Source organism: Meleagris gallopavo, chromosome Z (genome assembly GCF_905368555.1).
Source record: "Meleagris gallopavo chromosome Z, MGAL_WU_HG_1.1, whole genome shotgun sequence".
In the NCBI taxonomy this organism is placed as follows: domain Eukaryota; kingdom Metazoa; phylum Chordata; class Aves; order Galliformes; family Phasianidae; genus Meleagris; species Meleagris gallopavo.
Window position 1 is genome coordinate 43,188,473 of NC_139435.1, and position 13,722 is coordinate 43,202,194.

The following is a 13,722-nucleotide window of genomic DNA, read 5'->3' on the forward strand; positions in this document are numbered from 1 at the left end:
TTATATTCAATAGATTTATTGTAACTAACATTATTTATAACCTGAGCACATCAACTAATAATTTTTCTTATGTGCTAACATGCATGTCTATACCTATCTTCTGTACAGACAGGGTGCGACTCTATCCATAAAGCCTTCCACACAACCTTTAAGGTTTCTCCTGTCTTTCATTGCTTGTATGCTTACATAAAAGGAAATATACCAACGAAAATTACCTTGGAAGGTAGTACAGTTTACTTTTCAGATACAAGGTCATTCTTTTTACCAGCTATAAGAATTACCAGAAGAAAAAAAATTGGTGTTTTGCTTGCAGACAGACTTTCAAGAAGTTAAAAACACAGGGAGAAGCAATGGACTGTATTATTTATAGCAATATGCCCTATCAGCTTGGATTACCTTTTATTCTTGCAACTTCAATACAAATACAAGCAGCTGCAACCTGAGCATCTAGATTTCTCCCTGTGGAGTTGTTACTGCTTGCCGAAAGGCCCAGAAGACAGTCTTGATAATGACTTCTCTTTATGGAATAGTGCAGTATCTGGTTAACCAGCTTTCTAATGTACAGTGTAGGATAGTTGCATGCTCCTTGGATTATTGCTTCAGTTCATAATTAATCGGGGGGGGGTGTCTTTTACCAGTAGGACGTATTGGTGGGAATGTGAACAGTGACCCTGTGATAGCCTGAACTTTTATGGGAATATTTTTATGTTTTCCTGTGATTCCCCAGTTCTCCAAAGACCCTCTCTCTGTCCTTTTTCACAGGTAGTCTCAGAAAGGCAGACAGTAGAGCAGAAGCATTAGCTGAAGGGTCAGTTTAGCTAAACCTACTTTCTGTGTCATTTTAAAAAATAACTTCCCATAGCTACTTTAATCTTCTCCTTTGGATATCAGGTGGAAGTCTAAAGGGGGATACCACAAAACTGAATTCAAAATTTGGAGAAATGATTTATAAGAGATGGAGATTAGTTTGTTTCAAATGCTACTTCGATTTTGAAAAGACACTTGGATTTGAAACCAAAAGCAGTCCATGAAAATGGATCAGAGCTATACTTGAATCAAAAACATTTTCCAAATGCCCATGCAGTAATTCTTTTTTTTCATTCAGTGAAATAATAGAACAGTGATTACAAGTTAGTCAGATACGAGATCATAAATAAAAAGGCCCCGATTCCAAAGGATTAATTTAAATATACATAAATAATTTGTAAAAGAATAATAATTCTAAGCTCTCAATTATGCTTTTTTAAAGGTGCATTAAGTTCTGCACAAGAACAAGCTGTCTTTTCATTAGCAATTAATTGATATTATCCTTGACTCCTGCAATAAGAGAAAAAAAGCAGTGAAAACTGACATGTGGATGCATGCCTCAAATCAAAACTGATCCATCTAAACAGTTATAAAAACACACATAGAAAAAATACTGCAGTGCTATTTCTCCTCAGTTTTTTAAGTGATTTCTTCTCTAGTTCTCTCAAGACAAAAGGTGAGAGTAACTAAGTCAAGGGGAGAAAAAGAACACTTCAAAGAGACCTCAGAAGGAATGGGGGAGGGCCTGTCCTCAGTTTCTTCCTGTAACAGATTAGATCTGAACATTTTCCCTGCACATAGCAGGTGGGTTGAAACTTGATTATCACTGTGGTCCTTTTCAACCCAGGCCATTCTATGATTCTATGATTTGACTTCTGATATTGCAGTTCTCACAGCTGATGGCAGATGGTTGGGAGACATCTGTGTAAGTCCTTCACTGAGGACTTTGCGGCCAAACTACACATAATCATACTTATTATGATTAACATTGTTTTTTGGTACTTCAGTCATGATGTACGTTGATCACAACTCTATCTTTTCCCAAAATAGAAGATTTTTGTGGCTCTGCAGCTGAAAAAGGACCAGCAACTGTAAAGGCCAGTTTTAATGTGTGATGTTTTCTGTGATAGTAGCTCTATAATTTAAGCTCGAAGTATCCGAAAGAAATAGCAGCACTTGTATCGGTCAGTTTTGGTTTAAGATATATTCTCTTCCAACAGGATGCAGTGCAATTACTGAACACGACACAATGTGCCACGTGTGGTTATCACCCCCAACCATGTCCCTTTAACCAAACTTTAGAAGTTTTCTAAAGCTGATGGGGATGCGAATTCCACCCAGGTAAAAAGTGCCCTTCACCTCTCGGGGACGGCTCCCACCGCCCTGCGGGCACAGGCCCTGCCCACCACCTCGAGTCCGTCATCCCTCAGCACGTACAGGACAGGGGCGCGGCCACGCCCTCCTGCCGCGACCATTGGCCAGCTCTGCTGTCTGTCAGGGGGCGGGGTGGGTATACAGCTGGAAAGCCGACGTGAAAGACGAATTCGTGGTAGTGTCGCTGATGCTGATGGTAAAGGTGTGTGGGTTTGGAGGGGGTTGCATGCGTGCCGAGATGTTTCTCCAGACGGCGTGAGTACCCAAGCCCAGTGCCGCCCTCGGAGTGTGCACGTTCACCGCCCCTGTGCCGCACCTTGCTCCGCCGTGTCTCCTCAGAGGCAGCATGGTGGATGTGTTCAGCGGGCGGCTGCTGGTTAGCAAGGACGGCCGCAGCGTGGACCCCGAGGAGGCACTGCAGAACAAGGTCGTAGGCCTCTACTTTTCGGCCGGCTGGTGCTCGCCCTGTCGCGACTTCACCCCCGTGCTCTGCGACTTCTATACGGAGCTGCTGGAGGAGAGCCAGCCGCCCGCGCCATTCGAGGTCGTCTTCATCTCCTCTGACCACAGCGCCGAGGAAATGGTGGGCTACATGCACTCCATGCACGGCGACTGGCTGGCTCTGCCCTTCCACGACCCCTACAAGCAGTGAGTACCGCGGGGGCCGGCTCGTATCCCCCTCTCCGGCATAAGGACTTTCCCATACCTCTGCCTGACCCCTGTGCAGCCCTGATTGGTGCCCTGGCAGCTCCAGGTCGCGCTTCCTGTCCTGCGGGATTTTGGCCGCATCAGCCTCTGCTGCTTTTATCGTCCTGTCCTCTGGGCAAGGCTGCTGCTGGCTCTCTATCCAGGGCTTTTCCAGCACAGCGATAGTTCTGGGTTTCCCGATTTGGTACTGCTCTGGAAAGACATAAGAGTGAAGGAGTAGCAAAACTCGTTGCTGATGAACTGAAGGGAGAGCAAACTGTTGCCATAGTTTTGGCTGGGATGGAGTTAATTTTCTTCATAGAGGTGTGCATGATAATGTACTTTGGATTTTTGATGAAAACAGTGATAGGACACAGATGTTTTAAGTTGTTACAGGGCAGTGCTTAGCGAAGTCAATGACCTTTCTACTTCTGCTGCCCTGACAGCAGGAGTGCGTAAGGAACCAGGAGAGAATACAGCCAGGAGAGCTGACCCATGATAGCCAAATGTGTTTCACATACCATGTGTGTGGTAGTAAAAGCTGGGGTGAGGTAAGAAGGCAGGGGCATTCAAAGTGATGGTGTTTGCCTTCCCAGGAAGCAGTTACCTGTGATGACCTTGTTCTCCTGTCTGCTGATGGGATGCAGCAGGTGAATTCCTTGTCACTTCATCCAGCAAGCTGTTTGGCATAGATCACTGGAATGTGCTTACGGCTTCAGAGTCAGTGGATTAGGGTTCTATTTCGAACTGTGCCATGACTTGCCCAAGTCATGTGGAATGGATGTATGGAGGCAACCTAATCAGCTTTTCAGTCTCTAGTGACCTGCAGATACCTGTAGTGAAATATGGTTTGTGCAGTCAGGGGTAGCTGTGAGACTAGAGTTCAAAATGTATAATGGAAGAACAAAGTATGGAGAAATAGGAAAATAAAATGATTTTGAAGTTGTTTCTTGCTTACTGTAAAGAGTCGCATGAAAATGCTTAAGAAGCTTAGGTTGAATTAGCTGGCAGTTCGGCTTCAGAGATATTTATGAATCACTGTAAACATTTTACAAGTGCATCCAACTTGTCCAGATGTAATTCTGGCCATTTATTTCAATTCTAAGTAAGAACACAATTTTAAATTTAACTTATATCAAGTTGGTATTTTAACATTTTGTGCATTTATTAATCTTTATTCATTAACCTTCTAAAAATTCCATTGTAAGTCATTCAAGTTGATTTCTCTCTTGTGCTCTCTCTCAAAGTCTACATTGAAGTTGGTGTGCTAGCTGGTGACTTGAGTGCGTAAATCTGCAACTTAAACCAGTTCTCTTATAGTACAAAAGAGCTGACTTGAAATTGGATAAAAAGCTTTTCACACAGGTACAACATTTCATGGGCCTGAATTTCTTCCTATTTAGAAGTAGCCTATAAGATAGTGGACAAAATGTAAGTTCCTGTGGAGAAGCAAAAAAGTAAATACATAGCAGGACTCTTCTCTGCTGTCAGTCCTGACTGTTTTCTCAGAGATGGCAAAAGGTTTACTTTTACTGCAGTAGATGACCTATGACATGACTAGCAGGAAATATTACTCCTGATGTTTGAATGCTTGCAGTTTTGATGTTGATTTTGCTGCTGCAGGCATAGGCTTTGGGTTCTTGCAGAGGTGGGACAGGGACATTCTAGAAAAAAAAGGAGCAGTAGAGGAATGGGAATAAGAGAGTTAGAGGAGGAGTAAAAGGGAATATATGAACAACAAATGTTAGTAAATAGGGACTGCTGTGTTCACTATGCTATGTGAAGAGACTGCTCTGTTTATACCTAACCCTACTATGAAATCAGACATTCGTTGTGTGGCTGTCTGTGGTGTGCTAGCTGTGGTCAGTTACAAGCTGACAGGTAGGCAGGCATTTACATGAGTGAAAACTCATTTCATTTACATCAGTGAAAACTAGAATTCAGACAGTCCCAAATAATGGGAAGAGGAAGGATATGCTTACATTCTATATTAGAAACTTTAGACTTGAGTGTGGACTAGCATCTTTAGAAGTGTGTCAAGGGGAACTGAAAAACGCAAGTGAGAAGTATCTATAAGCAAGTCTATAAGCAAGTACATCTGAGTTGTAACCTGTTTAAACTGATCCCAAATCTGAATACTAAAATTGAATCCCATTCTTACAACGTGCATCTTTGATATCATTAAGCGACTAATGCTTAACAGTGCAGAAAGTTCACTGCTGAAAGAAAATACACAGGGCTATGGGTTACAGCATATACTACTAGAAGCAGCATAGCAAGATGGAAGTACTTTTGCTAGAAAAATACCGGACAAGTGAAGGCTGTTAACTGAAGGGTTGTTAAATATCACTTTAACCTAGTGAATGAGTGTATTGTGTATGTTTCCATTATGATATTAACTTTGTCACGTGTTGTCTGTCTCTAAAGAACCCTTTTATGTATAAATCTTAAATTGTCATATAAAATTATTCACTTATTTTAGGAGTTAAGTCTCGTAAGCAGCTAAGCACCACTTGCTGCTTATTTGCTTAACTGCCATTCCACCTCCGCAGTGGAGGCTGGGGGATTAATCTGAGAGGAGGGAACTTGTTGAAGTGGGGTTGAAGTAAAGACAGATTAAAAGATAAAGTGCGTGCAACTGCATCCTCAAACAAAGCAAAATAAGGAATTCAGTTGCTACATCCTATCAGCAGGCACTTATTGAGCCATTTGCAGAGAAACAAGAATTCATTATACATGATGAGAAGATGACAATGCCAGTGAAATCTAAATGTCCCCCCACTTTCTCCTTCTTCCTCCCAGCTTTTATTGCTGACTCTGTCATGTGGTTTGGGAGATTCCTCTGATCAGTTACTTTCTCAGCCATGTCCTTTACCAGGCTCTTGCCCATCCTCAGCTTCCTCACTGGGAGGACAGTATGACAAACACAGACTTGACTGTGTAAGTATACTGCTTAGCAATAGGTAAAACACTTGCGTGTTGTTACCAATACTGTTCTAGCCCCAAATGCAAATCTTAGTACTGTGTCGGTTTCTATGAAGGAAATAGGCTCTACCGTAGTCTAAAATCAGTACGTGATACTGTAAAATCTTTGTATCCTCGGAAACATTCCTTGATAAGATTCTCCTAAAAATCAAGGCCTAACAAACTTCAGAGACTTCCAGGATCCTTAAATAATGTTTCTCATCTTTTCGTATTTCGTATGTGAATGAAGGTTGTCATCTTGTGTTATGTTGGCCATCTTGCATGGCCAAAAAGTAACAGTTTCAAGGATTTTGCTAAAATATTCTTTAACTGTGAAAAGGCTACTCATCTAGTCTTCCCCAGCTATCCTTTTCTATAGCTTTCTTTTCAGCTTTGACTATTTGGATTTTAGATTTCTCTTCTCAGTGAGAAACAGTACATACTTGTAGGCTTCACCTGGGAATGTCTTCTTTCAGCTGATATTTAAAAATGTCATTACTTATCACTTCGATATATTGCGAGAAAATTGAGTTTTCCTTTGAGGCACAGGATGTTTCTGCTTATGGCTAGTGATTAAATTGTCATTGTAAGTTCATTTGATGGTGCCTGTGTTCTTTGTACAGTTGAGTCACAGCATCTGAGATCCCCATAGGTGATCTAACCAGGCTTTAAAATGCTTTTATAAACACCTCTAACACATCCATGGTGATAAAGAAGTGATATCTGCAGATCAATTCCTGAGCGTTCTTCAAGTCTAGTCGTACAACCACCTACACACAAATATAAGCAGAATCTGTGCATGCTTCAGTCTGGTTTGATGCAAGCAACCTTCTGTCCAGGGCTGCATAAACAAGATATTGTGCCGGGGTACACATTCCCTTAGGAAAGCAAACTGTTTGTTATTTCCAGTCTCAATGGCAAATTACCTTCAGTTTCCACAGTTCTGTCTGTTCTACAGTTGTGTTAGGCATCATAAACTATTTGATTGTCTCTGAAGCAATATAGTGCATTTTCCATCTTCTTTATCTTAGCACTGATATGAGATGATAACCTTTTACACTCTCCTTACATGAATTTGCTTTGGGTTGTTTTTTTTTTTTTTGGTACCATTTTAGGAGATTTGAAAACAGTCTCTGGGTATCCTTGGTAGCTTGTTTTTATTTCAGAGTTGTCTGAATAAGCCTGTGTTGCTAGATCTTACTATTTTTCCTGTACTAAAAGTTGCTGCTAACTACCTGGCAAAGCAGCATTCGTTACCTGTTTAAGGTTTTTTCTTGCTAAAAAATGAGAAGGAAAGACACATTTCAAGAATGCTTTCTCTGGTCCTGTATTTCATGTAGGATTTTAGAGGCTTCTCCTTATTTCAGTGAGAACAGATAATGTCTAACATGCTAATGCCTGTGCTAATGAACATGTGATCTGAGACAGCCAGCATGGCTTCTTCAGGGGAAGGTCATGCTTAACCAATCTGAGTGATGACATTGGTGGACAAGGGAGAGGCGACCGATGTCATTTACCTGGACTTGAGCAAGGCCTTTGACATGGTCCCCCACCACATCCTTATCTCCAAATTGGAGGGATGTGGATTTGATGGGTGGACCACTTGATGGATAAGAAACTGGTTGAAAGGCCACAGACAGAGGGTGGTCATCAATGGCTCTATGTCCAGGTGGAGGCTGGTAATGAGCGGCGTCCCCCAGGGGTCTGTCTTGGCACTGGTGCTCTTTAACATCTTAATCAATGGCATCAATGATTGAATCAAGTGTACCCTCAGCAAGTTTGCTGATGACACCAAGCTGAGTGGTGCGGTTGACATGGTGGAAGGAAGGGATGCCATTCAGAGGGACCTCAACAGGCTTGAAAGGTGAGCCTGGATGAACCTAATGAGGTTCAACACAGCAAAGTGCAAGGTTTTGCTCTTTGGCCAGAGGAATCCCAGGCATCTATACAGACTGGAAGGAGAGAAGGATCTGGGAGTCCTGATGGATGAAAAAGGTAACATGAGCCAGCAGTGTGTCCTTGCAGCTCAGAAAGCAAATGGTATCCTGTGCTCCATTAGAAGAGGGGTGTCCAGCAGGGACAGGGTGGTGATTGTCCCCCTTGACTCTGCTCTTGTGAGGACAAGGGGAAATGTTTTTAAGTTGATGGAGGGAAGATTTAGGTTGGATGTCATGGGCAAGTTCTTTGCAGAGAGAGTGGTGAGGTGCTGGAACAGGCTGCCTGAAGGTGTTCAAAGCCAGATTGGATGGGGCCTTGGGCAGCCTGATCTAATATTATATGTGGAGGTTGATGGCCTTGCATGTGCCAGGGTGGTTGGAGATTCATGATCCTTGGCTAGGCAGGATGGTGGAGTTGCTCTTTATGTGAAAGAGCAGCTAGAATATATTGAACTCCACCTGGGGGTGGGTTATGTAGCAGTGCAGAGCTTGTGGCTGAGAATTAAGAGGCTAATATGGGTGACACTGTTTTGGGTGAGTATTATAGGCCCCCTGATCAAGAGGAGGAAGTGAATGACGGCTTCTACAAGCAGCTGGAAGTAGCCTCATGATCACAGGCACTAGTTCTTATGGGGGACTTCAATTATCCAGATATTTGTTGGATAAGCAACATGGCCAGGTATGTGTGGTTCTGACAGTTCCTGCACTTTGTTGAAGATAACATTCTGATGCAGGTGGTGGAGGAACTGATGAGGAGAGGGGGCCTTGTTCTTACTAATAAGGATGGGCTTGTTAGGGAAATGAAGGTCAGGGGCACCTTGGATGTAGTGATCAAGAGATGATGGAGTTCAGCATCTAGAGTGGAAGAAGCAAACCAAAAGGTAGGATTGCTACCCTGGATTTTAGGAGAGCCAACTTTGATCTCTTTCAGGGCCTACTTGGAGCTATCCTGTGGGCTAGGGTGTCAGAGGGTAAGGGGGCCTGTGAGAGCTGATCAGCATTTAAACAGCTCTTCTTCCAAGCTCAGGATCAGTGCATCCATATGAGTAAGAAATCAGGGAAAGTTGGCAGGAGACCTGTGTGGATGAGCAAGGAGTGCATACATAAACCCAAAGGGAAGAAGGTACATGAAATGTGGGAAAAGAGTCTGACTGCTTGGGAAGAATATAGGAATGTTGTCAGGCCCTTTGGGGATGTAGTGAGGAAGGCTAAAGCTCACCTGGACTTGAATCTGGCAAAGGAGATAAAGGATAATAAGGAAGGCTTTTTAATGTATGTCAACAGTAAAAGGAAGACTAGGGGAAAATGTGGTTCCCTACTAAACAAGGGTGTTGTTCTGGAATTGGGATGCTGAGAAGGCGGAGATACTGAATGCATTCTTTGCTTCTGTTGTTACTGAAAAGACTCCTCCTTGGGAATCTTGGACCCTGAAGGTAAGTGAGAGAGTCTGGGGAATGGACGGCTTCCCTTTGGTGAGGGAGGAGATGGTCTGAGAGTGTCTAGGCAACATCAGTGTACATAAATCCCTAGGCACCCTAAGATGCATCCACGTGGGCTGAAGGAGCTGGCAGAGGTGATTGCCGAACCATCTTTGAGCATTCTTGGAGAATGGGAGAGGTGCCTGAAGGCTGGAGGATAGCCACTGTCACTCCAGTTTTCAAAAAGGGCAAGAAGGAGGATCCAGGAAACTACAGGCCAGTCAGCCTCATTTCTGTCCATGGAAACATGATGGTATAGTTTGTTCTGGACATCTCCTCAAAGCAATAGGAGGAGAAGAAGGTTATCAGGAGTAGTCAGCATGGGTTCACCAGAGGGAGGTCATGCTTGACCAACCTGGTAGTCTTCTACAGTGTCATCGCTGGCTGGATGGATGGGGAGAGAGCAGTGGATGCAGTCTACTTGGATTTCAGCAAGGCGTTTGATAATGGCTCCCACAACATCCTTATAATGAAGCTGAGGAAGTGTGCAATAGGTGAGTGGATGGAGGGGTGGGTTGAGAACTGGCTGACTGGCCAAGCTTAGAGGGTTGTGATTGGTGGTGCAGAGTCCAGTTGGAAGCCTGTATTCCCCAGGGGTTGGTTCTGAGTCCAGCCTAGTTCAGCACCTTCATCAATGACCTTGATGAGGGGATGCTGTGATACGAAGCTGGGAGGAATGGCTGACACACCAGAAGGCTGTGCTGCCATTCAGCGAGATCTGAATAGGCTGGAGAGCTGGGCAGGGAGGACCCAGATGAGGTTTAACAAAAGCAAGTGTAGAGGAATAACAGCATGCACCTGTACAGGTTGGAAGATGATTTGCTGGAGAGGAGCTCTGCAGAGAGGGACCTGGATGTCTGGTCGATGGAAGATTGGCCATGAGCCAGTGGTGTGTCCTGGTGGCCAAGAAGGTCAATGGCATCCTGCTGTGCATTTAAAAAAAGAAAAAAAAAAACAAACAAACATGGCCAGCAGGTGAAGGGAGGTGGTTCTCCCTCTCTATTCTGCCCTGGTGAGGCCTCACCTGGAGTACTGTGTCCAGGTTTGGTCTTCTCCGTACAAAAAAAAACTCTGCTGGAAAGAGTCCAGCAGAGGGCCCCAAAGATGATAAATGGCCTGGATACCTCTCTTACGTGGAAAGGCTGAGAGTCCTGGGCCAGTCCAGCCATGAGAAAAGAAGACTGAGGGGGGGGTCTGATCAATGTCTGTAAATATCTAAGCTGTGGGAGGCAAAGGGATGAGGCCATGCTCTTTCCAGTGGCATATGATGATAGAACAAGGGGCCACAAACTGGAGCATAGGAAGTTCTGCACAAATGTGTGTAAGAACTTCTTCACAGTAAAGGTGATGGAGCACTGGAACAGGCTGCCCACAGAGGCTGTGGAGTCTCCTCTGGAGATGTTCAAGACTCACCTGGATGCCTGTCTGTGCTGCCTGGTCTAGGAAGCCTGCTTTGGCAGGGGGGTTGGACTAAATGATCTCTTGAGGTCCCTTCCAGCCCCTGCAGTTCTGTGATTTTGTGTCTTTCTGTCCTTCAGAAGTCGTCTCTAGTTTTTCTTGAGTTACTTGGTCCATCAGTACGGAGCATTGCTGCTGTATGGCTTTTTAATTTTTTCACCTGCAGTTTAACTGTTTTCTTAGGAAACAGTTGACTGCAAGATAGTTATTTGTAATCTGTCAGATTTTTCCATATCCTGATTTCAAGAAATGATCACTGTTGGCAAAAAAGGCCACATATTACCAGTTTGTCTTCTGTTGAGATTTCAGCTTGTGTCATTGAAGGAATTTAATGCGTTTTTCTGTTGGTTTTTTTTTCCTGCTTAAAGTATTATGTACCGTGCTCTTTTACAGATTTGATTTATTACAATATTTCTATACTGGAATAAATAGCTTATGCTGATTTAAGTAAAGTATTTCCTCCTAGCCAGCAAAAAGAGACAACTGGTTCTGGCTAATAAAAATGGGGCGGAAGGATATGTCACACTATAATTGATCTCTTTATAGTCCATAAGATTCAATTTCAACTTCTCTGGAGGCTACAGACAGTGGTGAAGAGCAGTGATGGGAAGGTTGCTTCATCTCTCCTAGCTCCCTTAACTAATTTTCACCAGGTAAATGCTCAGTTCTGGTTGGGCCTTCTCAATCTCTCCACACTACCCAGTGCTATGCCTCAAACTCTTCAGAGTCTGGACAGTCATTGCTTCTGCTCTGCCACATGTAGTTATCAGCGTACTTTTCACAAGAAATTAGGTGTTTTCCTAGAATGATCCCTAATGATGTCTTTATATTTAACTTTTTTCTCTCAGTGATCTGAAGAAGAAATACAACATAACAGCAATTCCTAAACTGGTGATTGTGAAACAAACTGGAGAAGTCATTACTGACAAAGGAAGAAAACAGATCAGAGACAAAGGGCTATCCTGTTTTCAGAACTGGCTTGAGGGCGCGGATATATTTCAGAATTTTTCTAGCTAAATAGAAGTTGACAAGCAAAACAGGCCATCATGGAGATTTTGTAGCGCTTTTGAACAATTTTTGTGATCTTCGGAACAAGAAGAGTAAGGCTGTATTATTTAATTTTGTTTGAAAAAAGAGTTTGTTTTTGACTTGAAGATTATTCCATTAAGTCATAAAATGTCTATTTTATTTGTATTGTTTTATCTACTGTAGTCAGTACAAACCAAAGCGTTCCTAATAATACTGAAGTATTTCAGGAAGTTAAGCTATTTTAGACAGTAAAGAAGCACTGTGAAATCTATGCAAATATCTTATTCTGCAAAATCTGTACAAAATATATCCATGAAGCTATTTCTGTTGTCAATCTTTTCTAATGATAAACACATTCTATCAGCAAAATTGTTTGCTTTAATAAATATTTAAAGTATACAAATCTGAAGTCTTCTCTATTTTAACAGTCTAATCTGTAAATGACATGATTAAAATACACCTGTTTAATGTTCAAGTACTGATAGCATACTTTTTGTGGGTGGTGTTTATGTAAGTTGCTGGGTTTTCTTTATCTCTGGAATTTTAAATTTGGTACTGCTTCTTCTTGGTCACATAATCTGTAGCAGTACACACTACAAGAGCACCTATGTTAGTTTGCCTGCTATTTGGGTTTGTAGTCTCTTGACCTGTTCTGAAAGTACATAGCTGCCAGAACTTCATCTGCTCTCATGTGGAGTGATGGATGGATGTGGATATTTCCTCTTTGCTGCCCCATCCTGTGCTTCCTAAGAGCCTGTGTCCATCTGTTGCAGCACTCAAATTGTGTAAGCTGTTCACCACATTGCTGTAATCCCAAAGAGGTTATAGCTCTGTAACTGCACACAGACTTTCCACATAAAGCTGTTCTGTATGTACTTCATTGTTTTGATTTTGATAGTTTTGCACATCAGTATTTGCAGTATCAGAATTATGATTCACTTGCATTAAATTAATAGATGTCTGATGTAGAGGAAATACAGGGTATTAGAAAATTGCTTATTGGCAGCACTTTGTGAGTTAGCAGGAGCAGATCTCACTGAGATAACAGTAAAGGTTTGTTACTATTTTGAGCGTGTCCATTGGAAACCAGACTTACCAGTATATTGACACCTGAATTCATTGAAATGTTCCCATAGCTTCTGTAAAATTCATTAGCAGCTTTCAACTGTCTACTATTCAATGCTACTGACAAAATATAATGAATATCAAACACTTTTTCTCAACAAGTTGAGACAACATATATATGTTATTGTTATGTATGTCTGTATACCAATAGACTATAGCTTGGTCACATTGATGGAAGCTGCACGCTTGTCATGGTTTTGTGGTTTGTTATCAGTATTCCAGATCATAACATCATGTGGTGCACTGGGAGATAAAGAGTTAATGCTGCTGTATTGGAAGAGAAGAATGAACCACGATTCCCAGAAGACTTGCTTTTTCATTCTGTCCTCTGGGAAGAGGGAAAAATAAAACTGACTGGAAGTCACCTGAGACTGTCTTTTTTTGCTCCCTGGCAAATGAGAGAGTTTGGGTTTCCAGAAACTCACTCCCTTTTACTTGATATTTATTAGCTTCAATCTCAATTGACTTGTATTTTGTTACTAAAATTAGTAAAGTAAGTTGCTGCTGTTTGGTTGGTTTTTTTTTCCTTTCATTCCTTTCCTTTCTTTGCCCTTTTGGGCTGGTCCCATCATGGACACAGAGCTAGAGATAAAACCATGACAACTCTGATCCTTCATTGAACTGGCAAGATATGGGTTTCTATTAGTAAATAATTTTGTGAAACACTATGTGTTGAGATTGAGCCCACAATGTTGAATTGATGGAGAAGCATTTTGTTAAGGAAAATGGCAAGCATTGTGAGTTGATTCTTTGTAAATTGATCCATACAGTGATTTTTATTGACTGCGGTGACTAGCTGTGGCTAATGCTGTAGTCTCTTACATTACCACTAATTATACCATTTGTATATTCACGTGAAGTGT

At 42.3% G+C, this 13,722-nt stretch overlaps 1 protein-coding gene across 1 annotated transcript; it reads left to right on the plus strand.

Annotated features, from left to right (window-relative positions):
• Nucleotides 1–2,307: 2,307 nt before the first annotated feature.
• Nucleotides 2,308–13,223, plus strand: NXNL2 (nucleoredoxin like 2). Its single transcript, XM_031557336.2, has 3 exons — nucleotides 2,308–2,383; nucleotides 2,521–2,829; nucleotides 11,554–13,223. Exons 2-3 carry the CDS (start codon nucleotides 2,528–2,530, stop codon nucleotides 11,720–11,722), a joined length of 471 nt encoding a protein of 156 aa, XP_031413196.2. The 5' UTR covers nucleotides 2,308–2,383; nucleotides 2,521–2,527; the 3' UTR covers nucleotides 11,723–13,223.
• Nucleotides 13,224–13,722: the final 499 nt, after the last annotated feature.

Excerpts from the sequence above, each read along its gene's own strand:
- NXNL2 (XM_031557336.2), top strand. The coding sequence starts at position 2,528 with ATGGTGGATGTGTTCAGCGGGCGGCTGCTGGTTAGCAAGGACGGCCGC. Across the intron at positions 2,830-11,553 it reads TTCCACGACCCCTACAAGCA|TGATCTGAAGAAGAAATACA; the intron begins GTGAGTACCGCG and ends TTTTTCTCTCAG.